Here is a 26,535-nt window from a genome sequence, read left to right as displayed (position 1 = left end):
TGTGAAGCCCATGTTACCGACGGGATTACGACCCCGGGAAGAGGATGCCTTCGTTACAAGATATATCGTCTATAGCAGGAGCGAGTACTACATATCCTGTCACATTCCACCATTGGTGCTAAATGGCAATAAACTCATAGAACGGAACCCATAACATTAACTTATGCACTATTTTTGTGTTGTCTGAGCAGAAGGGGGGCACGCAGACCGAGACCCGTACGTCAGAACTTTCTTATTGATCGGAACTTGAGACCCTTAAATGATCACTAAGCATCCACTGTAGTGACTAGCCAACGGGGGCAACCAAATGGTTTTGATAGTAGTCCCTATGAAGAGTGCGTATGATAGCTGTGTGATCCCCTTAGACTTTCATGGTCTTCCTTTTGCAATGGTGTGTGTGGGGGGGTTGTGGAATCCACCCCTTACGTATTTGCCCCTTTGCCCAACCTGTGTGCATACACGGCAAGCACTTCAACTGGAGAGCTTTGCTTCCACAGCCAATCAGTGGCAAGGAGGAGGGCAGCTACTGCAGCATGTATATTAAAATACTTAGAAAGGATTGGGTTTACTCACAGAGTGCGTTATAATGAATTCTTCTTTAATAGGGTGGTCAGGGACATTAAACTGTCCCTGTAACTCATCTGTATTCAAGCAGTAAATTCAGCCTTGATATAGCTGTGAGAAAAGCACCAGCTTGGAAGTTCACATGTCATTAAAGTAGAATGTGACAGCATTCTCTTGGTTGGGACTGGCCTGATCTAAGCTAGGATAGTTGGCAACTATGCATGATTGCCAATTCTGATTCAGTAAAACAAAAGGCAGATTCCCACTAGTTGAAAGTATACATTACATACAATACGTAACAAAAATACAATTTTAATAAGTTATTAATAAATAAAAATCGCGCTAATTCGTCGTATTTATTATATAGACACATTATTAGGCGAGCGCTTCGCTGCAGAGACTGTATCCTACACAGGTATGCGCAGCCTAAAACATGTCCCGCTCCCAGAAGGCTAATAAAGTTTGTTGAAGACGGGACTAAGCCGATTGGTTGCTGGATTAAGGAACGTCACCAGGATTGCGCGGGAAGCCCATACTGTTGCCGGAAGTTCCGAAGTAAGCATGGATCTGGAGGATTTCGAACGGGATAATTCCCGCAACCAGCTTTTGGTCTCCTCCGTGCCCGATGTGTGCAGGACGGAGGACTGCTGCCTGGGGATAGATGAAGCTGGCCGGGGACCCGTGCTGGGTGAGCGCTTCCTCCGTTGTAGCTTCACTACCGTAGTGGTTTGAGTCTAAGGGGGTTTATCTTCTAAACGGAGCGTTGACAGGGACATTGTGTCTCAACCCCTTGCCTTCATTATACATTGCGAAGGGTAACCTCTAATGAGCGTGTGCAGCAGACAAAGCTTTATCGGCCCTGTATAATGTATAATTAAAGCATGGAGATTTCATCACAGTCCTCCTACCAATTGAGTTATGCATTGTACAGGGCCCTCGTGCAAATCTACGAGCATTATCCCTTCATAACAAGTTGCTACAACCACAGCTCACCCTCCATCTTTCCCTTTAGCAAATAAGCCCCTTAGTCACGGGTGGCGCTCATACAACTCCCCCAGGCGCATCAGTCAGGGTGTCTCTGCTTGAAAACATCACCCGTCTGTCTACAAAATAGGGACGTTCTAAACAGCATATTGGGGATGATGGGATGATGGGATGATTGGCTGCAATGTTCAGCACTATCAATAGGTGTCAGTATACTTTTTACACTCATGGTAAATCAAAGTATGTTCTTTTTGGTATTTCTTGATACTAAGTTGCAACGAATACATTGCAAAAAGAAGCTGCAAATGTTTAACTGTTTACTTGCTGAAATATATACAGTTTTATAACGGAATCATGGTAAATTCTACAGAAATAATAGAAACATTTTAAGTAATCAACATATTGATATAAGATGGTACCTGTATGTACAAACACCATATTTTACCTGTTTTGATTGGCACAATATGGGAATATATATTATTATTTTTACATGGGGATTATGGGTGGAATATTATAGTTACACATGCTAAGGAACATATTTGACCCATTTCTGATAAGAATATGGGAGTATTATTATTTTTATATGAGGATTATGGGTGGAATATTATAGTTTCACATGCTAAGGAACACATTTGACCCATTTCTGATAACAATATGGGTATAATTATTTTTTTACATGGGGATTATGGGTGGAATATTATAGTTACACATGCTAAGGAATATATTTGACCCATTTCTGATAAGAATATGGCTATAAATATTTTTTTACATGGGGATTATGGGTGGAATATTATAGTTACACATGCTAAGGAACATATTTGACCCATTTCTGACAAGAATATGGCTATAAATATTTTTTTACATGGGGATTATGGGTGGAATATTATAGTTACACATGCTAAGGAACACATTTGACCTGTTTTTGATAAGAATATGGGTATAATTATTTTTTTACATGGGGATTATGGGTGGAATATTATAGTTACACATGCTAAGGAACATATTTGACCCATTTCTGATAAGAATATGGGTATAATTATTTTTTTACATGGGGATTATGGGTGGAATATTATAGTTACACATGCTAAGGAACATATTTGACCCATTTTTGATAAGAATATGGGAGTATTATTATTTTTATATGGGGATTATGGGTGGAATATTATAGTTACACATGCTAAGGAACATATTTGACCCATTTCTGATAAGAATATGGGTATAATTATTTTTTTACATGGGGATTATGGGTGGGATATTATAGTTACCCATGCTAAGGAACATATTTGACCCATTTCTGATAAGAATATGGGTATAATATTTTTTTACATGGGTGGAATATTATAGTTACCCATGCTAAGGAACACATTTCACTCATTTCTGATAAGAATATGGCTATAAATATTTTTTTACATGGGGATTATGGGTGGAATTTTATAGCTACACATGCTAAGGAACACATGTGACCCATTTCTGATAAGAATATGGGTATAATGTTTTTACATGGGGATTATGGGTGGAATATTATAGTTACACATGCTAAGTAACATATTTGACCCATTTCTGATAAGAATATGGGTGTACTCATTTTTTTACATGGGGATTATGGGTGGAATATGATGGTTACACATGCTAAATAACACATTTGACCCATTTCTGATAAGAATATGGGTATCATTTTTCCCCCCATATGTTTTTTATATGTTTTTTATGTTCCTTAGCATGTGTAACTATAATATTCCACCCATTATCCCCATGTAAAAAAATGAGTATACCCATATTCTTATCTGAAATGGGTCGAATATGTTACTTAGCATGTGTAACTATAATATTCCACCCATATTCCCCATATAAAAAAGTATTTATAGCCATATTCTTATCAAAAACAGGTCAAATGTGTTCCTTAGCATGTGTAACTATAATATTCCACCCATAATCCCCATGTAAAAATAATAATATTCCCATATTCTTATCAGAAATGGGTCAAATGTGTTCCTTAGCATGTGTAACTATAATATTCTACCCATATTCCCCATGTAAAAAAATAATTATACCCATATTCTTATCAGAAATGGGTCAAATATGTTCCTTAGCATGTGTAACTATAATATTCCACCCATATTCCCCATGTAAAAAAATATTTATAGCCATATTCTTATCAAAAACAGGTCAAATGTATTCCTTAGCATGTGTAACTATAATATTCCACCCATAATCCCCATATAAAAATAATACTCCCATATTCTTATCAAAAATGGGTCAAATATGTTCCTTAGCATGTGTAACTATAATATTCCACCCATATTCCCCATATAAAAAAGTATTTATAGCCATATTCTTATCAAAAACAGGTCAAATGTGTTCCTTAGGATGTATAACTATAATATTCCACCCATATTCCCCATGTAAAAAAATAACTATACCCATATTCTTATCAGAAACGGGTCAAATGTGTTCCTTAGCATGTGTAACTATAATATTCCACCCATATTCCCCATATAAAAAAATAACTATACCCATATTCTTATCAGAAACGGGTCAAATGTGTTCCTTAGCATGTGTAACTATAATATTCCACCCATAATCCCCATGTAAAAATAATAATACTCCTATATTCCTTTCAGAAAAAGGTCAAATTTGTTCCTTGGCATCTGTAACCATGATATTCAACCCATAATCCCCATGTAAAAATAATAATATTCCCATATTCTTATCAGAAATGGGTCAAATATGTTCCTTAGCATGTGTAACTATAATATTCCACCCATAATCCCCATGTAAAAAAATATTTATAGCCATATTCTTATCAGAAATGGGTCAAATATATTCCTTAGCATGTGTAACTATAATATTCCACCCATAATCCCCATGTAAAAAAATAATTATACCCATATTGTTATCAGAAATGGGTCAAATGTGTTCCTTAGCATGTGAAACTATAATATTCCACCCATAATCCTCATATAAAAATAATAATACTCCCATATTCTTATCAGAAATGGGTCAAATATGTTCCTTGGCATGTGAAACTATAATATTCCACCCATAATCCCCATGTAAAAATAATAATATATATTCCCATATTGTGCCAATCAAAACAGGTAAAATATGGTGTTTGCACATACATGTACCATATTATATCAATATGTTGATTACTTAAAATGTTTCTATTATTTCTGTAGAATTTACCATGATTCCGTTATAAAACTGTATATATTTCAGCAAGTAAACAGTTAAACATTTGCAGCTTCTTTTTGCAATGTATTCGTTGCAATTTAGTATCAAGAAATACCAAAAAGAACATACTTTGATTTACCATGAGTGTAAAAAGTATACTGACACCTATTGATAGTGCTGAACATTGCAGCCAATCATCCCATCATCCCATCATCCCCAATATGCTGTTTAGAACGTCCCACAAAATAGAACTCCGTGAGCTGCTGGAAGCCTTGGGTTGAGGGACAGGGCTGACGCTGACCATTTTCCCCTGACTAATATGACTTCTGTTTGTAGGGAGGTGGTATGTAGGTTCGGGTGCCCCAAAAAGAGAACCGTTTAAATAATTACGGGCAGTTATTACTTTACTATGGGGTGTCACAATGACACAAAACCAAAGGTGGGTTTGCTCGTTATTGCAAGAAAGAGAAGAAAATGATAGCCTGGGATGCTAGGCTCACCCGGAAAAGAAAAATACTTTTGTGTTTTATCCTCCTAAATACATTATTTTCATAAGAGGGTGGTAGGTAAATGAAACGGCCTCCCAACAGAAGTGGTAGATGCTAATACAGTGAGAGAATCTAAACATGCATGGGATGGACATATGGCTCCTGAGTCTTTACAGCGGAGAAAAGCAATCGGGGGAGAATGGGTCTGATCTGCAGTCATCTTCGTTTCTGTTATTTCCTCACTACTGCTATGGCCGAGATTCAGCGGCGTCCTGGATTAGCATGGAAATAAAACCTGATTTACAAATAAATGTAGTTTTTGATTATCGCATGAGGTTTATGTCTAATACGGCGATTTGGCAGGGATCCTGGCTTTAATACGTTGAATGTATAATCCTTTTGGTGACTTACATATGTCTTTATTTCTTTAGGCCCCATGGTTTATGGGATCTGTTACTTTCCCGTGTCCCGTAAAAAGGATCTGGTGGACCTGAAAGTGGCAGGTGAGAAACCCGCACACAATGCAGAGCACAAATAATGCTAATGTCATCCTTCCCTGGTAACTGCCTAAGGTTTACTAGCCTGTTTACACTGCTGTACCTTACATATGTCACATATACATACATACATACATACATACAATGTGTATTGTGTAAACTTGGCAGATTGACCAGAGGTGCTTTGAGTTTTAATCTTCCCACAACACATGCGCACACTCCTGCACCATGATACTTATGCAAATTAAGCATTATTCCAATATTTTTCTTATATCCCTTTTTGTCTTTTTCTTGCTTCTGTTTACCGGATGTAGATTCCAAGACGCTCAGCGAATCGGAAAGGGAGCAGCTCTTTGAAAAGTTGAACGCTGCTCCGGATTACATCGGCTGGGCTGTGCACATACTATCGCCTAATGTCATTTCTACCAGTATGCAGCAGAGGTAGTAATGCATGTTATGTGTGGGTTAACTACATCTTATTGAAACTCTTCATCTAAGTGCCTTACTACCCCGGGCTGGGTTATTGTTAAAAGACGTTACAGGGGTAATAAGGCACTCAGGAGCCGGGTTACTGTAAAAAGATGTTACAGGGGTAATAAGGCACTCAGGGGCCGGGTTACTGTAATAAGATGTTACAGGGGTAATAAGGCACTCAGGGGCCGGGTTACTGTAATAAGGTGTTACAGGGGTAATAAGGCACTCAGGGGCCGGGTTACTGTAATAAGATGTTACAGGGGGTAATAAGGCACTCAGGGGCCGGTTACTGTAATAAGATGTTACAGGGGTAATAAGGCACTCAGGGGCCGGGTTACTGTAATAATCTGTTACAGGGGTAATAAGGCACACAGGGGCCGGGTTACTGTAATAAGATCTTACAGGGGGTAATAAGGCACTCAGGGGCCGGGTTACTGTAATAAGATGTTACAGGGGTAATAAGGCACTCAGGAGCCGGGTTACTGTAATAAGATGTTACAGGGGGTAATTAGGCACTCAGGGGCCGGGTTACTGTAATAAGATGTTACAGGGGTAATTAGGCACTCGGGAGCCGGGTTACTGTAATAAGATGTTACAGGGGTAATAAGGCACTCAGGGACCAGGTACTGTATTAAGATGTTACAGGGGTAATAAGGCACTCAGGGGCCGGGGTACTGTAATAAGGTGTTACAGGGGTAATAAGGCACTCAGGGGCCGGGTTACTGTAATAAGATGTTACAGGGGTAATAAGGCACTCAGGGGCCGGGTTACTGTAATAAGATGTTACAGGGGTAATAAGGCACTCAGGGGCCGGGTTACTGTAATAAGATGTTACAGGGGTAATAAGGCACTCAGGGGCCGGGTTACTGTAATAAGATGTTACAGGGGTAATAAGGCACTCTGTCCATCTTCAAACAAATCACGTTGTATCGCTGTCTGTATTCATCCAATATCTGACAAGATACAGACTTATATCTGTGAAAGAACTCGTATTCTGGGTGCGGTTTTGTAATTTGTGGTGCTGTGGAATCTTTTTATTCTTCTCTCAGGTTGTTCTGGAATGTGTGTAGCATCTGGTCTGAATTTGGTTTACTAGGTTGCTTCTTGCTTGCTGTCATTTTAACCATTGTTTGTATTATTTCACTTGCTAGTAACGCTGCTTATTTTTTCATGTTTATTCTCTTTTTTTTTTTTTTACAGGGCGAAATACAACCTCAATGCCTTATCCCACGACACGGCCATCGGCCTGATTCAGTATGCGCTCGATGCTGGGGTGCAGCTAACAGAGGTGAGTGTGTTGGGGTGCTGGAGGACATGGGGTATTTCTTTATTAATCTTTGAGTATACTCCGCCGTCAGGTGTTTGTGGATACAGTAGGTCCTGCAGAGAAGTACCAAGAGAAGCTGAAACAGAGATTCCCAGGCCTGGATGTGACCGTGAGACCAAAAGCTGATTCGTTGTTTCCTGTGGTCAGCGCAGCGAGTATCTGTGCCAAGGTGAGCTCTTAACTACATTACCGGGTACTGGAATCTTTACCGTTATTAATTTGCCAGGCAGAGGATGGAATGTAAAAAAAAAACAAAAAACAATACATTTGGCACTACCACAATTCATTTTGTACCCCTTTTATACGAAGCATCTTCCAAAAGTACTCCGTTTGGAAATAGTAAAGCAAAGCTTCAATAATTTACTATGGAAACACGTCTGTGTAGACAAACGTAGAGTCACAGACGCCTTTGGAGCCTAGAGGTCTGTTCATTAGATGGAATGTTTTTCCGCTCCTTCTGAAGGAGACACAAGCTGAGGTTCAGAAAGCGCATGTGACTTTACGTCTTCATCTACTTTGGTTCAGTTAAAGGTACGGACTGTTACCGCTCTATTCATGCTTGTGAGTCAATGGTTCTTGTGCTGTTTTTATTTTTCGCAGGTGGCAAGAGACAGAGCGGTAAAGGGCTGGAAATTTGTTGAGGATTTAGGAGATATCGACACAAATTATGGTTCTGGGTATCCAAACGGTTAGTGTCTTCTAATTGCACGCTCTTTAATAACACCAATATGTTATGTCAATCTGTTAGAGATTAAGTGGGTGTCTGTGTATAAATATATATATAGATATAGATATATAGATATATATATATAATTTATAATGGCAAATGTTCACACTACCATTCAAATGTTTGGGGGTCACTTAGTAATGTCCTTGTTTGAAAGAAAAGCAAATTTAAGCCATTAAAATAACATGAAAGGGGTCAGAAATCCAGCGCAGACGGGGTTAATGTTGTAAATTACTATTGTAGCTGGGAACGGCTGTTTTGAACTAAATTTTTGAACAGTAGCGTGTATGATTTTTGTGATGTTCTGTATTTTTACTCTTGACGTTTCTCAGCCAAACTGGCCTTAGGACGTCGTGGGCCGTAACAGTTTCCTGATCTAAAGGATATCAATAGCGACCATGATTTGGTATTTTAGCACGATTACCTTCTGACCCCGCAGTACCCGACACCGCCACACGGGGCGCATGTTACAGGCGTACATCATGGAAAATGTGATTGTGGTTTGTACCAAGTTACTGTAAGGCAAGAACGAGAATACATTTAATAATCACCAGATAGGAATACACGTTATATATATATATATATATATTAGTGTTTATTAGAAGCACACATAATGCGGCTGTAATGAGCACCGGACAGGCTTTATCTTCCTAGTAACATGGTTTGTGACTGCATATCAGACCCATTCAGGCCGTCTAGTCTGCCATATGCCTATCCCATGCATGTTTAAATCCTCTCTATTATTAGTTATAGTAATAGTGGAATATTTAATGGTGAGATTATTTTTTTTAACTTTTCAGTGAAAATATTCTTTTTCTTGTAACCCGATAAAACACATATAATTGAGACAAATATGCAATGGATAGAAAAGTATCTTTTTTTGACACAAGCCATAGATGTAAGCAACTCCAGGAACTCAGTGTGTTCATAACAGAGATCTTGTTTGTTCCAATAATCGGTATTATCAGCAGAACTGTTATGATGTCCTTCTCTCCCATGAGTACCGCCAAGTGACAGCGATATGTCTGACATAAGCCGATAAGAGCCGTCTTTCCCACACGCTCGTTCATCGCAAGCCCTTTGATAAAGCGCATGACTTCCGAACTTTGAGGAGCCGTGTTCTGCCGAAACATGGTGTTCCAATTGGGGTGACCACAACGGCCAAGTAGGAAGCACGTTTCACGTGTTGGAGATCAGTGCTGCCCCCTGCGGTGTGTGGGGCGTATAACCTCACAGAAGGGAATCTTACCCGATCACGTTTATCACACATACCGTAGAGAGGCTTCGCTATATATGTTCCTGTCAGAAACACGGGACATGTATGTGTGGTTCCTGGGAGAAAAAAAAAATCCGTGGTCTTAAAATGAAAGCTCGTCTGAAAATAACATGTTATTCGTAGCCCGTTAATTAACGCAGTTGACGTTTGTTTCAAATAAAAGTATGTATTTTTGGATCTTAGGTTTGCACAATGTTTGGGCAGAACCTTATCCAAATCATATGTGTGTCCTATTATGAAAGACCGCTCCGCTTTAGGAGGGGCGACACACGTCGATTGGATCGTATTCTAAGCATTAGCAAAGATTCCATAGTGCATTGAGGGCTTCTGTGTGGGTGAGCTAAACAATAGATTGTCAGGGTGCCTGGAAGGTCCAAGTTTCTTTTCAGATTTCCTTCTCAAATAATAAGTATTTCCCGTGTCATCCTCATGGCGGTAAGCGAAATGTTACAGTTAAAAGATCAGCCTGCCTCCATTATCTGGAACCCTGGCAACCCGAAGCATGAGTTTCAGCGAGATGACGGATAAGCCCACTATATCCTAGCAGCAGGTGGGATGCCTGACTGTTCCTTTAACCGATAACTATTTAAACGGCCTCGATTCTACTGGAAGAACCGCATCGCTTTCCCACCCCCCACGCAATCTGCTTATAACAGAGGAACCTCAATGCGTGAGGAACAATTGTGTGTCTGGTGTTGTGTTATTGTGACTATACTGCTGATGTTGCAGTGCGTGGTGCCAGCTTATTTACTGTTGGTTTATTTGCGAAGAAGCTATTGCATTGACCCCAGGCATCCTCTGCCGTGCGTTTACCTCTCTGATCCGCGTCTCCGTGTCATGGCCGCGTGTGTTCATTATTCATGGTGTCTGTGCCCCTGCAGATCCCAAGACAAAAGAATGGCTGGCCAGGTATTTGGATCCTGTCTTCGGATACCCTCAGTTTGTCCGGTTCAGCTGGAGTACAGCCCAAACCATTCTGCAGAGCAGAGCTGCCCCAGTCATCTGGTGAGTGGACGGCGTGCCGTTCGGGAGTGATGGTGTAAGTGTGTGTTGATGGATGGAGTTGCGTTAGTTGTGTTATGACAGCAAGTGAGACGTCGGGTTGGTGTGGGGAAGCGGTCACAGACCTGCGTGAAACGGGAGCTTTACTGATGGCGTCATGTTAGCATGAGATTGTGAGACTACCAGAAAGAAACACAGACTTTGACAGCAGATCAGACCCATTCGGCCCCCGTCTAATCGCCCGTTTCTCCTGTTGTAAAGACTCAGACCTTAATCAGTGGTTGGTCTCGTCTTAGATTCAGGAGTCGTATGCCTGTCCCCTGCATGTCAACATACCGTCACTCTATTAGCCTCTACCACTTCTGTGAAGCTGTTCCCCATACCTACTACCCTCTCAGTAAGGTGTGTAACGGACAGTTACATTTGTGAGTTAAAGAAATCCCCTCTTGCTAACTAAACGGTATACAGATCCAGCTCACACCTTGAAGGACGATCTCCCCGGGGTTAGTATAATGTAGTCGGAGAGGGAACATTTGCAGACTCCTAATTTAGTTAATAGGCCCCAACGCTGGGTATCTGAGGCCGCCGTTGGTGTTTCTGTTTGCAGCGATGCCGGTAGGAGCCGTAAATACGGGTTCCGTTTCTTCTCCGCACCCTGGCCTTGGCTGTTGGTAACATTGACAGAGCTGCCGGAGATTAGCCGTATCGGATTATCTTGGGTGATGGAGGTCAGACAGACCTTCTGTTGTATTAGGAAGGATTTCCACCCACGTCTTGCTCCTCCACCCCCACCTTGGAAATCTTCAAACCCCCCCCCCACATCCTACATATGAGATAACCGAGAATCCCTGGAATCCTAACTTCTTGAGTAATGCTAACAACTTCAGTTTACATGCCCTCCGCACAGGCTTGCCTGATTATTTCATGAGTAAAACAGCATAATTGTGATATATATATATATATATATATATATATATATATTATATGAGATAACGCTGTTCTGTGTTGTGCAGGGCGGATGATGAGGACGCAGCTGCCGGCTCGACAGGTAAATCTTCCTCCCAGCCTGTCCTCTCCTCGTACTTTTCATCCCAGAAGGAAGACTGTCAGCCCAAGAGACACCGGTTCTTCCAGGAAAGACTTTTGGAACCCCTGTCGGATCTGTAGGACTCTCTCGTATCAGGGAGTTCTAACCCGGATATCATCAAGCGGGAGAGTTGGTTGATAACTGGCCGTCCTGTGTGCCTCGGATATAAGACGGTATTATGCGTCCTCCGTGGTGAGACGTTCTTCCACGGCCTTCCTTGCGTCACAGCGTCGGATAGTGGTCTCTCTGAAGTAACTCTGCTCTCCTTGTCTTCTCCATCAGTGGAGTGAGAGCGTCCTGTCAAGGAAATATCTGAAGGGAGATCCTTGGCATGGGTTAGTTGTAGTTTATTATCTTCGTGATTACACGTTTAATAAATATATTTAAGTATATTGTGTCTATTGTTTTGTATCAATAACCTAAGGTTCGTTAGCATAAAAAAAATGCCACTATCCGTCTTCTAGTAAGACTCATCGTTCTGAAGATCTCCCGGCCGGTTAAAGAGTTTTGGAGACCGAAGCGTTTAAATCATTTATTTTTTGATATTTTGGTTTCTGTCGCGGTGTGGTACACAGAAATATAGAATGGATAACAGAATCACATTGTCTCCCTTGGCCCCCTACGATTGGCTGCTGATCAGAATCTGCATAGAAACGGGAAGAGCGGGAAATAAAAGCAAAAGCTGTAGGGGTATTTAATCATTTCAAAAGCCTTTGTTATTGAATCATACCTGGATGGGAATGGGGTTTTTGCCATGAATTGATTGTAAGCTCTTTGGCTCAGCTTGTGCTTGCAGAGACTTAGCCCAATTGTGTTCTAATTAGGAGTCTCGGAGCAATGGTAAAGCGGCGTTTAATTAAAGAGGGGGAGCCGCGTGATTAAAGAGATGGCCGCTCAAGATGTCAGAAAAAGGAAAAATGTCCTCCCTCAAAACCCGCTTCCGCTTCCCTCCACGTCTTCGACAAAAACACTCCTCTTGCGCAAAGCCTTCCTGACCCTCTTTTTGGATGGGACTTTTTGAAGCTCCTGGGAGCATATCTCCGATGCTCCAGATGGTCCCTCCTGGGTGGAGTCCAGATCTGCAGGGGTGGGGTTCTCGGAAGAAATGCCCGCCCCCTGCTGTGTGGGGGTGATGCAAAAGCATGGCTCTGTCACAGCTATAAAAGAGTGGTCCCAGACGTTATCGCACATCTGTCTGCCTGATCCAAACGCCTGTATCGGAAAAATACAGAACTGGTTAAAAGAAGTAATACAAATAAAAAAATAATAATTAATATTTCTATGCAAGTTATTGAATATGGCGTTTTTGGAGAGGGGTTCATTAATTAACATTAATTCACTTCCCTTTCCTTAAAGCGGCTGTCGGCTTCCGCCAAAGGAAGGATGATCTATTGAGGAGGAATAATTTTGCAGATCTTGAGCGCAGGACGGTGAGTTATTGATGCATATATAGTGCAGCAAACACCATGACGTAGGTTTACCCAGCGTATAAAACCGCATTTAGAGCAGGACCCCTAATGTACGTTCCACGTGGCTACACGGGCGGCCATTGTTGGTCATGTGACCGGTTAATGCTGATGAGTGGAGCATACTGTTCGGTGATTAATGTAATCGGACGATGAGCCTCTTTGGGGGGGAAAAAAAGACTCCTAATCTCAAAGCAATTATCTCGGCCGGGGTTATCTGCTCGGATTTAGGTTTTGACAGCCATGGACGCCAACAGCTGTCTGCGGGGGGGGGATTATTATTGTGTTCTTAAAGCATGTAAAAAAAACCCCCAAAAACAAACATATTTATATTCTATATTGGAGCGTAATCAGAACATGCTATTCCTAATGACCTTATATATAAATATATATATAAATTAAGTGTAATATAAATATAAATTATATATATATATATATATAAATATAATATATAAATAAATACATATATATATATATATAAAATATAAACCGTGCACAATGTGCTTCATCCTCCGACTAGATATTTATTTCTGATTACAACAAGCTGTTATAGTCTCTGAGTACATCTGATGCGTCTGAGAATATAATGGTAGAGCGATTAGACTGTTATTATTTGTGGTATTATTTGTGTCGGGGCCCCCAGGCACCCGCTTCTCTCTAATCTGTTTGGACACGGTTAATATCAGCCGTCTTACTTCTTTCGCAGACCAAGTAACTCAAACGTACGATGGTGGTTAACCGCCACGCTACGGAAAACTCAAACATAGACGGTGAAGGCACAGTGGCGCATGTTCTTATTGTAATGTATAGAATTAGGTAACCAGGCTCCGACAGGCCATGAACAGGGCCATAATCTTACATTTCTTTCATGTTAATCCGATAAACTTCCTTCATCAAGCAGCCATTGTGGGCCGTTAGAATGTTTGATTTACATTGCAAACTTGAGCACCACACAGAGCGTGTTAGTTATGACAATGCTAATGAAGTCCTGCCTATGCTAATGAAGTCCTTTGCTCATACACCTCAATTAGTCAAAGAGTCCCACCCCCCCCTCTCTCTGGAACCCTCTGTCAGGGGAGAGGACGGGGTTGCGCACGCACCTGTGTGTACGTGACACATTCCTGAGAGCAGTTGGTGCCGACGGCGTTGCCTGCTGTGCAAATTAAATCATCTTTGCAGGCGTCGAACCTGAACAAAAGAGCGGAGACGTTACTTGCGGTTAAATATTAATACAGGCGCTTTCCAAAGAATAACCCAGCAACATGTCATGAACATATTTACATTCAATGTATCCATTATACCGGCACACGCAGCAGATGTTGCCCCAGAAATCCATACGTGTCAATATTTACATGCTAATGGAAAGATACAGCACAGGTGAGAGCCCGTGTAACGTTTTTTTTCTGTTGGCCCAATACATTGTATCTACTTTAAGGTGACAAGACCTCCATTATAACCCTTAGTGTGCCTGTGGGTGGGCACAAAGAGGGCTCAAAGGGTTAAAGAAGGGCCCATGGAAAAATAACACACATTACTTACCATTGGTCACAGAACTTGCCGCACAATGGCAGCTCCTTGATTCCAGTGGCAGATTCGGGGCTCCCCCATGCGGAGATGTGCGGGGAGCAGAGGTACATGCATCCAACATGGCGGACGTAGGAGTCACACCTGGGGAGAGGCACAGAGGTAAGCGGTCGCGTTCACGCGATCTGTACTAAGGAGGGGGGAGAGAGGTTCTTACCTTGGGCTGAGGCGGCCGCACTGATCCCAAGGAAATGGGGGGCTGAGGGGGACGTGCGCGAGGTCAGGAGAACAGCAGGCGTCTGGAATTAAGAAGAAAGGGAAGATGACCTTAGGAGGAAGCGAGTGGAACAATGGTGAACAGTGAGACTCAACCACAAAAAGTGATTTTTCCTGCCAAATTCGGGACTGTTGGTAGGTATGCTAATATTTGTGTGGTAGGTGGCTGCAGGGGATGGGGAATCTGGGGTTTTGGAAGGATGGCGGTCAGTGAGCGGATTGGATTAAGAAGCATTAAGGGTGGAAGACGCTGCCGGGTGAATACTAGGGATTGTCACGCAGGTCAAATATGTCTAACGGGAGCGAATATGTATCCAAGTCCGATACACGCAGTTCCAAACGAAGTTACCGTGTTCTCTGTCACTCACTGTTTGAGTACTGCTGGCACCTGGTCAGTCCGGGCTCCGCAGACGGGGCCGCTTTCTGCTGCTTCCTCTCCAATATGCAGCTGCCTGGAGACGCCTCGGATATGGAGAACAAGAGGAAGGAGGAGAGGAGGGAGAGGAGGACGGCGGACATGCTGATCTGGGGATAGAGGAGAAAGAGTGTTGGTGCATGTAACGGTACTTCCGGGGCTCGTGTAACCCTCCAACCCCTGTACACTTACTACTACAATAACCCCCTTCCAGAGAACGTTATTACCCCTGTAACGTCTTATTACCCCTGTAACATCTTATTGCAGTACCCCGGCCCCTGAGTGCCTTATTACCCCTGTAACACCTTATTACAGTAACCCGGCCCCTGAGTGCCTTATTACCCCTGTAACATCTTATTACAGTACCCAGGCCCCTGAGTGCCTTATTACCCCTGTAACATCTTATTACAGTAACCCGGCCCCTGAGTGCCTTATTACCCCTGTAACACCTTATTACACTAACCCGGCCCCTGAGTGCCTTATTACCCCTGTAACATCTTATTACAGTAACCCGGCCCCTGACTGCCTTATTACCCCTGTAACATCTTATTACAGTAACCCGGCCCCTGAGTGCCTTATTACCCCTGTAACATCTTATTACAGTAACCCGGCCCCTGAGTGCCTTACTACCCCTGTAACATCTTATTACAGTACCCAGGCCCCTGAGTGCCTTATTACCCCTGTAACATCTTATTACAGTACCCAGGCCCCTGAGTGCCTTATTACCCCTGTAACATCTTATTACAGTAACCCGGCCCCTGAGTGCCTTATTACCCCTGTAACACCTTATTACACTAACCCGGCCCCTGAGTGCCTTATTACCCCTGTAACATCTTATTACAGTAACACGGCCCCTGACTGCCTTATTACCCCTGTAACATCTTATTACAGTAACCCGGCCCCTGAGTGCCTTATTACCCCTGTAACATCTTATTACAGTAACCCGGCCCCTGAGTGCCTTACTACCCCTGTAACATCTTATTACAGTAACCCGGCCCCTGAGTGCCGTATTACCCCTGTAGCATCTTGTTATGTTACATGCGTTACTCTGTAATATGTGCGGCAGGTGCTGTCTTTAACGTACAGATCGGATTAGTCGGATTTATATGAAGCCCCCCCCCCCGTGACATAGACTTTGCCTTCTGTCACCTCCAGACACGCAGCCCCGCGTCCTGCCGGTCACATTAATCTTGCTCTCGGTCACATATAACTCATAACATGACTGCTGCCCAGAACTGGTGAAGTTGGGCTTGTATTCTGCACACGCGTGTCATATCACCTCCTGTCCTGCTGTTACCCGTCACATACAGCTAGCATTCTGTTCATATGTGTGCAATGTATGTAGGGTGGGCAAATACAGGGAATGCGTATAATAGAAGGGAATCAGTGACTCGGTTATACATACTGCGGGGCAGCACTGTACATGTGTCGGCCAGCAATATGTAAAATGCATATATGGGGAAAAAATGTGGCTTTTCATTTCTAAACATGCGCAGTCTCTGTAACTTGTTGAATCCTCTGCGCTCCTCCTCATCCTCCCTCCATCCCAGTATCCATTCTTCCCGCAGTCTGCCCTTCTCCGCACGGAGCATTATATCCATGGCCCCTCAGGCCCTGCTTCCCATTGCATGATTCCCTCTGTTGCTTTTGCTGCCTGCCTTAACCCTTTGAGCCCCCCCAGGGTGTGCGACACACATTCTGCTGCTTAACCCGTCCTTTCTGCTATTCATTAGGTTATCTCTCTCCCTGCCCTTCATGCGCAGTCCCTTTGCGTCCCCTCCTTACCTCTGTGCTGCTCGGGAGTGCCGGAGGGCCGCGGGTTGTCACCTGGCAGTGTCACCGTGCTGCGTCCTGTCTGATCACGATGCAGTGTGAGCTAAAGATTGCCTGCAACCCCCTTCGTCACGAGCTCCAGCCTTCCCTCCCTTCCTCCTCCTCCCACCCCCTGCACGGGAACGGTCACTCTCAGCGCTCATCCATCCAGCCGGCCCCGGGGGCTGATAAACCCATAGGCAAACATCTTCATTCACTAGTAAATATTCATTCACCCCACACGTTTAACAGAGACACTCACTGTCTCTCTCTCTCTCTCTCTCTCTCTCTTCCTCTCTTTTTCTCTCTCTTCCTCTCTCTCTCTCTCTCTCTCTCTCTTTTCCTCCCTCTCTTCCTCTCTCGCTCTCTCTTCCTCCCTCTCTCTCTTTCTCTCTTCCTTCTTCTCTTATTTCTCTCTCTCTTTCTCTCCCTCTCTCTCTCTCTCTTTTCCTCTCTCTTTCTCTCTCTTCCTCTCTCTCTTTTTCTCTCTCTTTTCCTCCCTCTCTTCCTCTTTCGCTCTCTCTTTCTCCCTCTCTCTCTCTTTTCCTCCCTCTCTTTCTGTCTCTCTCTTCCTCCCCCTCTCTCTCTCTTTCTCTCTTCCTTCCTCTCTCTCTCTCTCTCCCTCCCTCTCTTTCCTCCCTCTCTTCCTCTCCCTCTCTCTCTACGACTCTCTCTAATGACTGATTAAGGTCTGAGTAAAACGGGATAAACGGGCAGAATAAACGGCTGAATGGGGTCTGATCTGCCGGCAGAGTCGATGTTTTTTTCTCTCTCTATATTTTAAGATTCTAAGATTTCCCAGGAGAATCATCAAATACCATTTCCAGGCTGACTGCAGTTTCCAGAACCCTTATTTCTGTATAATTCATGTTATTTAATAGGCGTTTATTGATAAAATGTTAGATTTTTGGATGCTGCATTATTCATTCATGTATAAAGCTAGACAGTGGTATTCAGTATTCAGAGTCCCGGGTCTTAAAGGGGAAATGTCACTTTAACAGCTATGGGATTTTTAAGATTTGTTTTTTAAATCAGTCTAATAATCATTTCTGGTCCCCGAAATGTATTTATATAGCGCCAGCAGATTCTGTAGCGCTGTTACAATAGACCCCCATGCACATACGCAGAGAGGGCTCCCATTGATTTGAATGGCAGCATTTTCCTGCCATTGACTGCCCGCTTCAGGCAGCAGATCAGTGATGTGGGATGCAGCTCTGGAGCTGTAGCTTCTCCAAAAGGTAAGTGATCCATTTTTATTTGCCTTTCAGGTTTAATGAATGCATAGTAAAGAACTTCAATATACATTCATTGTTCAGGAAGCCGCCTGGGTCATTCAAGTTAATGGGGAGGAATAATCGTGTCCATCATGAGCATGTAAGATGGATCCTCCAATAGGGGGCGGCTATGATATATATGCACATTATTTATCATCGTACATTGTATAATACAGGAATACATTTCTGGAATCATTCCCTGCATTGTTTTACACAACAAAAGGCTTTTTTTAACTTGGTTTCAGCTTTAATTCTCCATCAAGGACAAAGAAAGAGGACGGCCTGTTCCTAAAACGTATCAACAGCAAGTAACGTTACAAAATAAAAGATACCACGCTGTTACAAAGTAACCGTTTCACGGATTAAATGAGAAATGAATGAGAAATTCACAAAAAAAAAAAAGGCAAGATAGACAAATTCATGGTTTATACCCCCCACCGGGGGGGGGCCTTTGGCTCAGGGTCCTATCTGTGGTAGGCCGTGAAAACACATCGAGGCCGAGAACATGATTCCCCTTACCACGTCACAGAGGAGAATGAGATTTATGCGAAATATGACATATACATGTCATACGTGTCATGTGTTTAACTCACCGCGGGGACGGGCAGTGTGACAAGAGTGACACCTAGTGGTGGGTCTGATAAACAGAAGCCTTAGAAACATCAGACGGCGCATCGGAGCCACTCCGGCAACCTACTCTGTCCGTCTTAGATTCAGGAGCCGTATGTCTGTCCCATGCATGTTTAATACCCTCACTGTATTAGCCTTTACCGCTTCTGCTGGGAGGCTGTTTCACTTATCTGACACCCTCTCAGTGAAGTTAAACTTCCTCACATTGCAGCTAAGACTCTAAAAAAAAAAAAGAAAATAAAGGTTAAAATCATATTTTTATGGACGCGTGACTGATCATACGCAAATCGCATGTAACCGAAAGCAGGTTTTGTCCCCAAATTTGCTACCGTGCTTGTATCTGGTTGCATTCTTGTGTCTGCTGGCTGGATACATGGGGCTGTACGTTACGTTCTATACTCTCCCAGCCGGCAGCCATACTCTGCAGGACCAGATCTGCCACCGGAGCCGCAGTCCCCATAAATATACACGCTGTCAGCTAGTAGCCCATCGGGCAATCCTCTGCTGTGCATATCACTCATTTATTATATCACCAAGTTCCCACTAACACTACCACACAGTCTAGGACACACTACCAGACACTCGTACACTGTCACAGTGTACGTTTTAACCCTGTACACTGACACACACTCACACTCATTTTAACCAAGATGGACATTTTCACAGGTGCTGGACTCAGCGAAGGACATCTGCTAGAGTGAATTACCTTTAGTCCCCAAACAGTAATGGGATGGATAGACAATATACACACATATATACACACAATTACACACATATACACACAATTACACACATATACACACATACACATATACACACAATTACACACATATACACACAATTATACACATATACACACAATTACACACATACACATATACACACAATTACACACATATACACACAATTACACACATATACACACAATTACACACATATACACACATATACACAGAATGACACACATACACACAGTTACACACATATACATATACACTGTCCTGACACATGCGCGTCTGTACACATATACACAGAATGACACACATACACACAATTACACACATATACACATACACTGTCCTCACAAATGCCCGTCTATACACACATACGCATGCACATACACTTTATGCCCTCACACACAACCTTACTGGCTCACACATGCGCTAACATACAAACACTTTCATAATATAAACGCGCTCTCTCTCCCCTATCTCACTTCCCCTCCATTCTTTCTCCTTCTCTCCCCTATACTTTATCCATCCCGGTCTTATTATCTCCCCCCTTTCTACCAATCTCTCTTCTCACGCATTATCTCTCCCCTTTCTCACCATCTCTCCCCTTTTTATCTCTCCTCCTCAGTGTCGCTCTCTCCTTTCTCCTTATCACCCACTCCCTTTTTTCTCCATCTCTTTCCTTTCTCCCTCTCCTTTTTTTCTTCTTGAAGTCCTGTGGTGGGGGTGCGAGATCTGCTCGCACCTCTTAAGTGCCGACTTCATATCCTGGAGCTGAGCTCAGCTTGATCCTCCGACACACGGAGTTAAGGAGAGCTGAAGGCACAGACCTCGGATCTTCCCAGCCAGCCCTTCACCCGCAACGGCCGATTTCCCGGGACAGTTGGCAGCTATGCTGCTGCTTGCAGCCACCATTACATTGTGTATTGGCCTGATTCCCCCCATTGCTTGGGATTCAGACTGTGATAGATTCTTTCCATCGGCCTTGGAATCCGCCATCTCGTAGGTCGCATCACGCCTCGGGTTATGATTTATTGAAGTCAGCCTTAACCCCTGTGCCCTGTGTCCGCAGCTTTGATATATAACGGCCCTCATTGACCTCTGCTTCAGAAAGGTCACCATGGGGGGGGGATAAAGACATTTGCATTGCAGGACGTTCTATTTCATGGGCTCACGGGGGGGGGGGCATTTCTGTGTTACTTTTTGTTTTTACGGCAAGCTACACAATGATGGAGCAAGTCATTCAGGGTGATCAAATAGAGTTCTGACTACAAGACTAAGATCCAGATGCCCCGCAGCGCTGCAGGGGACCCGGATCCTCCTCTCCGGCAGCCGGTGAGCGCCTGTGCGATGCTCGTGGACAACCTCTTTATACAGTCCCAATGTTTATTAATACTCAGCGTCGATATATGGATTCCCAGCTATCCCCGTGTATAGACTCAGGACAGGACCATGGACAGCAGCTCCAGTGCAATGCATTGTGATTCACGCAGAAGAGAATTCCGTGGGAGACGCAGAGGATTTCCAGATCTAACATATATATTATTATTATTATTATTATTATTATATTATTATTATTATATTATTATTATTATTATTATTATTATTATTATTATTATATTATTATTATTATATTATTTATATATAACCAACAATTGCCACAGCGCAGTCCATACATTCAAAGGGTCTGACAAAACTAGCTCTGACAAACAAAGACCACCTGATGGGTAAAGAGGGTCCGGCTCACAAGCTTACAATCTAGATATATTTGAAACACCCTGTATACAGAGACTCTCTCTATAATGATACCTGGTAATTATTGATTAATAAATGGTTGATCTGGTGAATTTTGATTGGTTGTTTAGTTGTCGATCAGAGGATGCAGAAGAATGTTTGGTTTTATTTAAAGAAACGTTTGGTGAACAAATATTCTGCGTGATGTATAGATATTAACCCCTGTATACAGTAAACCCCCCAGTGCTGTATTCAGTAATATAACCCCAGCGCTGTATACAGTAATATAACCCCCAGCGCTGTATACAGTAATAACTCCCCCAGCGCTGTATACAGTAATAACTCCCCCAGCGCTGTATACAGTAATATAACCCCCAGCGCTGTATACAGTAATATAACCCCCCCAGCGCTGTATACAGTAATATAACCCCCAGCACTGTATACAGTAATATAACCCCCCAGCACTGTATACAGTAATAACCCCCAGCGCTGTATACAGTAATAACCACCAGCGCTGTATACAGTAATATAACCCCCAGCGCTGCATACAGTAATATAACCCCCCTAGCGCTGTATACAGTAATAACCCCCCAGTGCTGTATACAGTAATATAACCCCCAGCACTGTATACAGTAATATAACCCCCAGCGCTGTATATACTAATAACTCCCCCAGCGCTGTATACAGTAATATAACCCCCAGCGCTGTATACAGTAATAACCACCAGCGCTGTATACAGTAATATAACCTCCCCAGCGCTGTATACAGTAATATAACCCCCAGCGCTGTATACAGTAATATAACCCCCAGCGCTGTATACAGTAATATAACCCCCCTAGCGCTGTATACAGTAATATAACCCCCAGCACTGTATACAGTAATAACCCCCCCAGCGCTGTATACAGTAATATAACCCCCCAGCGCTGTATACAGTAATATAACCCCCAGCACTGTATACAGTAATATAACCCCCAGCACTGTATACAGTAATATAACCCCCCAGCGCTGTATACAGTAATATAACCCCCAGCGCTGTATACAGTAATATAACCCCAGCGCTGTATACAGTAATATAACCCCCCAGCACTGTATACAGTAATATACCCCCCAGCGCTGTATACAGTAATAACCCCCAGCGCTGTATACAGTAATATAACCCCCCAGCGCTGTATACAGTAATATAACCCCCCAGCACTGTACACAGTAATAACCCCCCAGCGCTGTATACAGTAATATAACCCCCAGCGCTGTATACAGTAACATACCCCCCAGCGCTGTATACAGTAATATAACCCCCAGCACTGTATACAGTAATAACCCCCCAGCGCTGTATACAGTAATATAACCCCCCAGCGCTGTATACAGTAATAACCCTGTTGTCAGTCATGTGATATTTTGGGTGACTTTCCAGCTCAAACACCACACCGAGCTGATGCTTTATGGCAGTGCTTGTCCCACAATGGACTTTCATTGGTCACAGTGTCAGGCTAGGTGATTTACACCAAGCTATTCTATTGTTGTTAGGATGTTTGTCTAGTAGATCGGGGATCAGATAACAGAGCGTGAATTCACGGAAACGGCTGATATTCGGCTGCCTGAAAACATTTCATTATGGGGCAAAAACTAGACGCGGTTTAAAAAAGCAGCAAGATATTTTGGAAGCGTATTGTTAATCTAATACCGGTGATAGTAATGGTACGAGTCTCCCTTTGAAGTATCATCTCAGGCATTATATGACCCCCACAGCTGCATTCAGAGACTGGCTGAGAATTATGGGAGTTGTAGTCCATAACACATGGTGGCTTTCACGTTAAATAGCTCTGATTTTCATTCGTTTATTATGTAGAAAGTGGTTGGGAAGGTAATTTAGCAGCAAATGGTGAGATCAATACATGCTGCCCTTAGGATGTGGCGTGCGTGCGGCAAACGGAAGAAGAAGTGAGGCGCCGGCGGGGTCATGTGACCGGCAGACATCCTGCATTTAACGTATGTCAGGTGGTGCGTGTCTATAGGGTAGGCTTCTCTGCCCCCATGTACTACGTAGTATAATCCACAACCGTACGTATATTCTGTATTGTATCTCTGCCTCTCTAAACATAGAATTTGGCAGATCGGCCCCATTCGGCCCATCTGGTCTGCCCGTTTTTCCTGCTGTAAAGACCTTAATCAGTCGTTGGAGCCATATGTCGGTCCCATGTATGTTTAAAACCCCTAACTGTATTAGCATCTTGAAAGTGTAAGCTCTGCAGACCAGAATCCTTCACATCTTCCTAGCCGTAGCCTCTTCTGATGGCCGTGGCCGGTAACCGGGCAGATTTCCACTTTTCTTCCATAAACACACCAGTGTGGAGCCTTGGCTCTGCCCCCCCCCATACCTCTCTGGGTTTAAATGGCGCATGCATAGGTCTCTGTGCATCCGATTAAAGACATTCTGCGTCTTACGAGCCGTAGCGATATTGACGCTTAACAGATGTCACCGAGAGCGCGGGGGACCATAGGGAACAGGCACAGAGAAGCTGGTGGTTTAACTCTTTAGGTACCACGATGGAGTGTTTTGCCCTTCTGCTCCGGCACGCAAAGGGTTGATGCCCTTCCATGCCTCTGGAGCCCCGTCGCCCATCTGGTGGCCCAGAGAAGCCCTCAGGCAAACCCCACCTGGAATATGTATACCTTAGCCGGTGATTTGGAATTGATTCATAAAACGCTGGACGGCTCAGGTTTAAAGGGCTGTGTGACCCTTCCCGGCAGCCATACTCCATGCCTCTCTCTCTCCATTCCCTACACCTTTTGACCTATACACACACCTCCATCCCCGGCCCCCACTGTCTAATGAACCCGCAGATCCAAGCCGTTAACCCCGTCCCTCCTTCACCATCCTGCTCTCCCTCTCTTGTCGTTCTGAGATCATCTTCCTTTGGTTACCGCATCCCGCACATGTCTGCTTTCTCCTTTATCCCCCTCTCTAATTCCCTTGTCCATTTAGCGAGTGTCTCCAGCCACCTTCTCTCCCCACCCCTCCTCCCTCTGCCAGGAAAAGGTAGCCCAGCCTTTGGTTGATGTATTAAAGTATTACTGTCTGCCTGTGGCCCTCTGCCCCCTCCCTCTCTCTCTCTCTCTTCTCCTCCCTCCGTCCCTTCCTCCCTCACTGCATCTCTCTCTCCCCCCTCCCTGTCTCATTCTCCCTGTTCTGCGCTCTCCATATAACATGGATGATTCTGGGATTATTAGACGCAGGAGGCTGCAGGTACAATTATTGCTCCATTTCTGTCTTGTGCTCTCCCCTCTCCTCTATTGTCTCGGTCCTTGTATGTTGTGTCTCTTCGTCAGTCTTCCTGCGGGTTTCGCTCAATGTCTCATCTTTACTCTCTTGGCGTGTCTTCACTGCCTGCCTGCAACACCCCTCCCTTGCTTTTTTCTTCCTCACTCCTCCCTGTCCCTTTTTCTCACTCCTCCAATCCTTGAATCTTATAATACATATCATACAAGTCTGCTAACAAAAGATTTCTGTATCTCCTATATATGTATATATATATATCGCCATCCATTATAACTCCTGCTAATACCCCGCTTACCCGCTGTAAACTATCTATACATCCCAATGATAGCTTCCATTCCTTCAAAAACGTTTTACCTCCTATTACTCCATACAATTCCTCCCTGTACCTCATCTTATTACTCCGTATAACCTCTCCCTATAATGCCCCCTATTACTCCATATAACCCCTCCCTATAACTCCTCCTATTACTCCGTATAACCTCTCCCTATAATGCCCCCATTACTTCGAATAACCTCTCCCTCTAATGCCCCCTATCACTCCATATAACCCCTCCTATAACCCCTCCTATTACTCCAAATAACCCCTCCCTACAACTCCTCCTATAACTCCATATAACCCCTCCTATAACGCCTTTTATTACTCCAAATAACCCCTCCCTATGACTCCTCCTATAACTCCATATAACCCCTCCCTATAACTCCTCCTATTACTCCATACATTGCCTCCCTGTATCTAATGCTATAACCCCAATAATCCCTCCCTCCAAAACTCCAATTACTCCATATAACCCATATAACCCCTCCTATTACTCCATATAACTCCTCCTATTACTTATATTACCCCTCCTTATAGCTCTCCCTATAACCCCTCCCTATAAATCCTCCAAATACTCCATATAACCCTATAACCCCTCTTATTAGTCCAAATACCTCCTACAATTACTCCATATAAATCCTCCTATAACTCCTCCTACTCTATATAACCCTACAAATATTTAAATAACCCACCCCAATAAGTCCATATAATTCCTCCTATTACCCCACATAACCCCCCTTATACTCCTCCAAGAACTCCTCCAAATGCTCCATAGGACCACTTCTCTATAATTGCTCCTTATAACTTCTCCCTATAACATAACGGCCAACATTCTGAATTTTCTGAGGACAGTCCCAGTGCTGCAATTTTGTTCTGGCTCTCATCTGTCCCAGTTAGGGTCCTGATATCCCTGACCCCTGGCAACTTTGCATGTGCTTAGTGGGTATAGTGTGGCCATTACATCACAGGAGTGTGAAATGACATCACCGTCCGGCTGTGGCTCATGTGCAGCCGACATCCCAATGGGGTGACGGTGATAGATCGGTCACTCCCATCAATTCTCCCTGAGTTCATTTTCTATAAGTCCGCACCCGATTATAGGCCGCTCCCTTAAAGTTTGGTGCTTTCTTAAAGAAAAATGTATTTTTAAAGAAAAAATACACATTAGTGGAACGGTAAAGCAGCATTTTATCCAATGAACAGGCCGTTTGGTATCTATTGTGCAGCATTGTCAGCATAGGTTATATACAAACAGAAATTTGGAAGGTCCCCCCTTAATTCATAATAGATATTCTCCTCTGCCCCCCAGATATGCTTTATGCCCCCCTATATATCACTCTGCTCCCCTGATATGCCACTCTGCGCCCCCGATATGCTTTATGCCCCCTAGGATTGCCACTATGCCCCCCCACCTTACCAATGCATCCCCAGACTCAGGGGCAGCCGGGGGAGGTCTGCGCGATGCACATAGACAACATCT

General features: G+C 43.5%; 2 protein-coding genes across 2 annotated transcripts; one reads left to right on the top strand and one right to left on the bottom strand.

The window, feature by feature from the left end:
- Positions 1–1,092: 1,092 nt before the first annotated feature.
- Positions 1,093–11,992, top strand: RNASEH2A (ribonuclease H2 subunit A). The gene is made up of 8 exons (XM_053464798.1): positions 1,093–1,252; positions 5,642–5,713; positions 6,022–6,148; positions 7,382–7,469; positions 7,540–7,677; positions 8,109–8,196; positions 10,393–10,516; positions 11,527–11,992. Exons 1-8 carry the CDS (start codon positions 1,126–1,128, stop codon positions 11,678–11,680), a joined length of 918 nt encoding a protein of 305 aa, XP_053320773.1. The 5' UTR covers positions 1,093–1,125; the 3' UTR covers positions 11,681–11,992.
- Positions 11,993–12,119: 127 nt separating this feature from the next.
- RTBDN (retbindin) lies at positions 12,120–17,188 on the bottom strand. The gene is made up of 6 exons (XM_053464799.1): positions 17,067–17,188; positions 15,235–15,391; positions 14,808–14,889; positions 14,606–14,734; positions 14,167–14,254; positions 12,120–12,812 (listed from the first exon to the last, which is right to left on the bottom strand). The coding sequence occupies exons 2-6, from the start codon at positions 15,383–15,385 to the stop codon at positions 12,528–12,530; spliced, it is 735 nt and encodes a 244-aa protein (XP_053320774.1). The 5' UTR covers positions 15,386–15,391; positions 17,067–17,188; the 3' UTR covers positions 12,120–12,527.
- Positions 17,189–26,535: the final 9,347 nt, after the last annotated feature.

Source organism: Spea bombifrons, chromosome 4, assembly GCF_027358695.1.
Source record: "Spea bombifrons isolate aSpeBom1 chromosome 4, aSpeBom1.2.pri, whole genome shotgun sequence".
Lineage (NCBI taxonomy): Eukaryota > Metazoa > Chordata > Amphibia > Anura > Pelobatidae > Spea > Spea bombifrons.
The sequence above is the reverse complement of the archived record's forward strand: the minus strand, read 5'-3'. Positions and strand labels throughout refer to the sequence as shown.

Coding starts and splice junctions, on each gene's coding strand:
- RNASEH2A (XM_053464798.1), top strand. CDS start 1,126: ATGGATCTGGAGGATTTCGAACGGGATAATTCCCGCAACCAGCTTTTG. Junction 5,714..6,021: donor GGTGGACCTGAAAGTGGCAG/GTGAGAAACCCG, acceptor TACCGGATGTAG/ATTCCAAGACGCTCAGCGAA. Junction 8,197..10,392: donor TGGTTCTGGGTATCCAAACG/GTTAGTGTCTTC, acceptor GTGCCCCTGCAG/ATCCCAAGACAAAAGAATGG.
- RTBDN (XM_053464799.1), bottom strand. CDS start 15,385: ATGTCCGCCGTCCTCCTCTCCCTCCTCTCCTCCTTCCTCTTGTTCTCC. Junction 14,890..15,234: donor GTGCCAGCAGTACTCAAACA/GTGAGTGACAGA, acceptor TCTTAATTCCAG/ACGCCTGCTGTTCTCCTGAC. Junction 12,813..14,166: donor AATGTGTCACGTACACACAG/GTGCGTGCGCAA, acceptor TTTCCGATACAG/GCGTTTGGATCAGGCAGACA.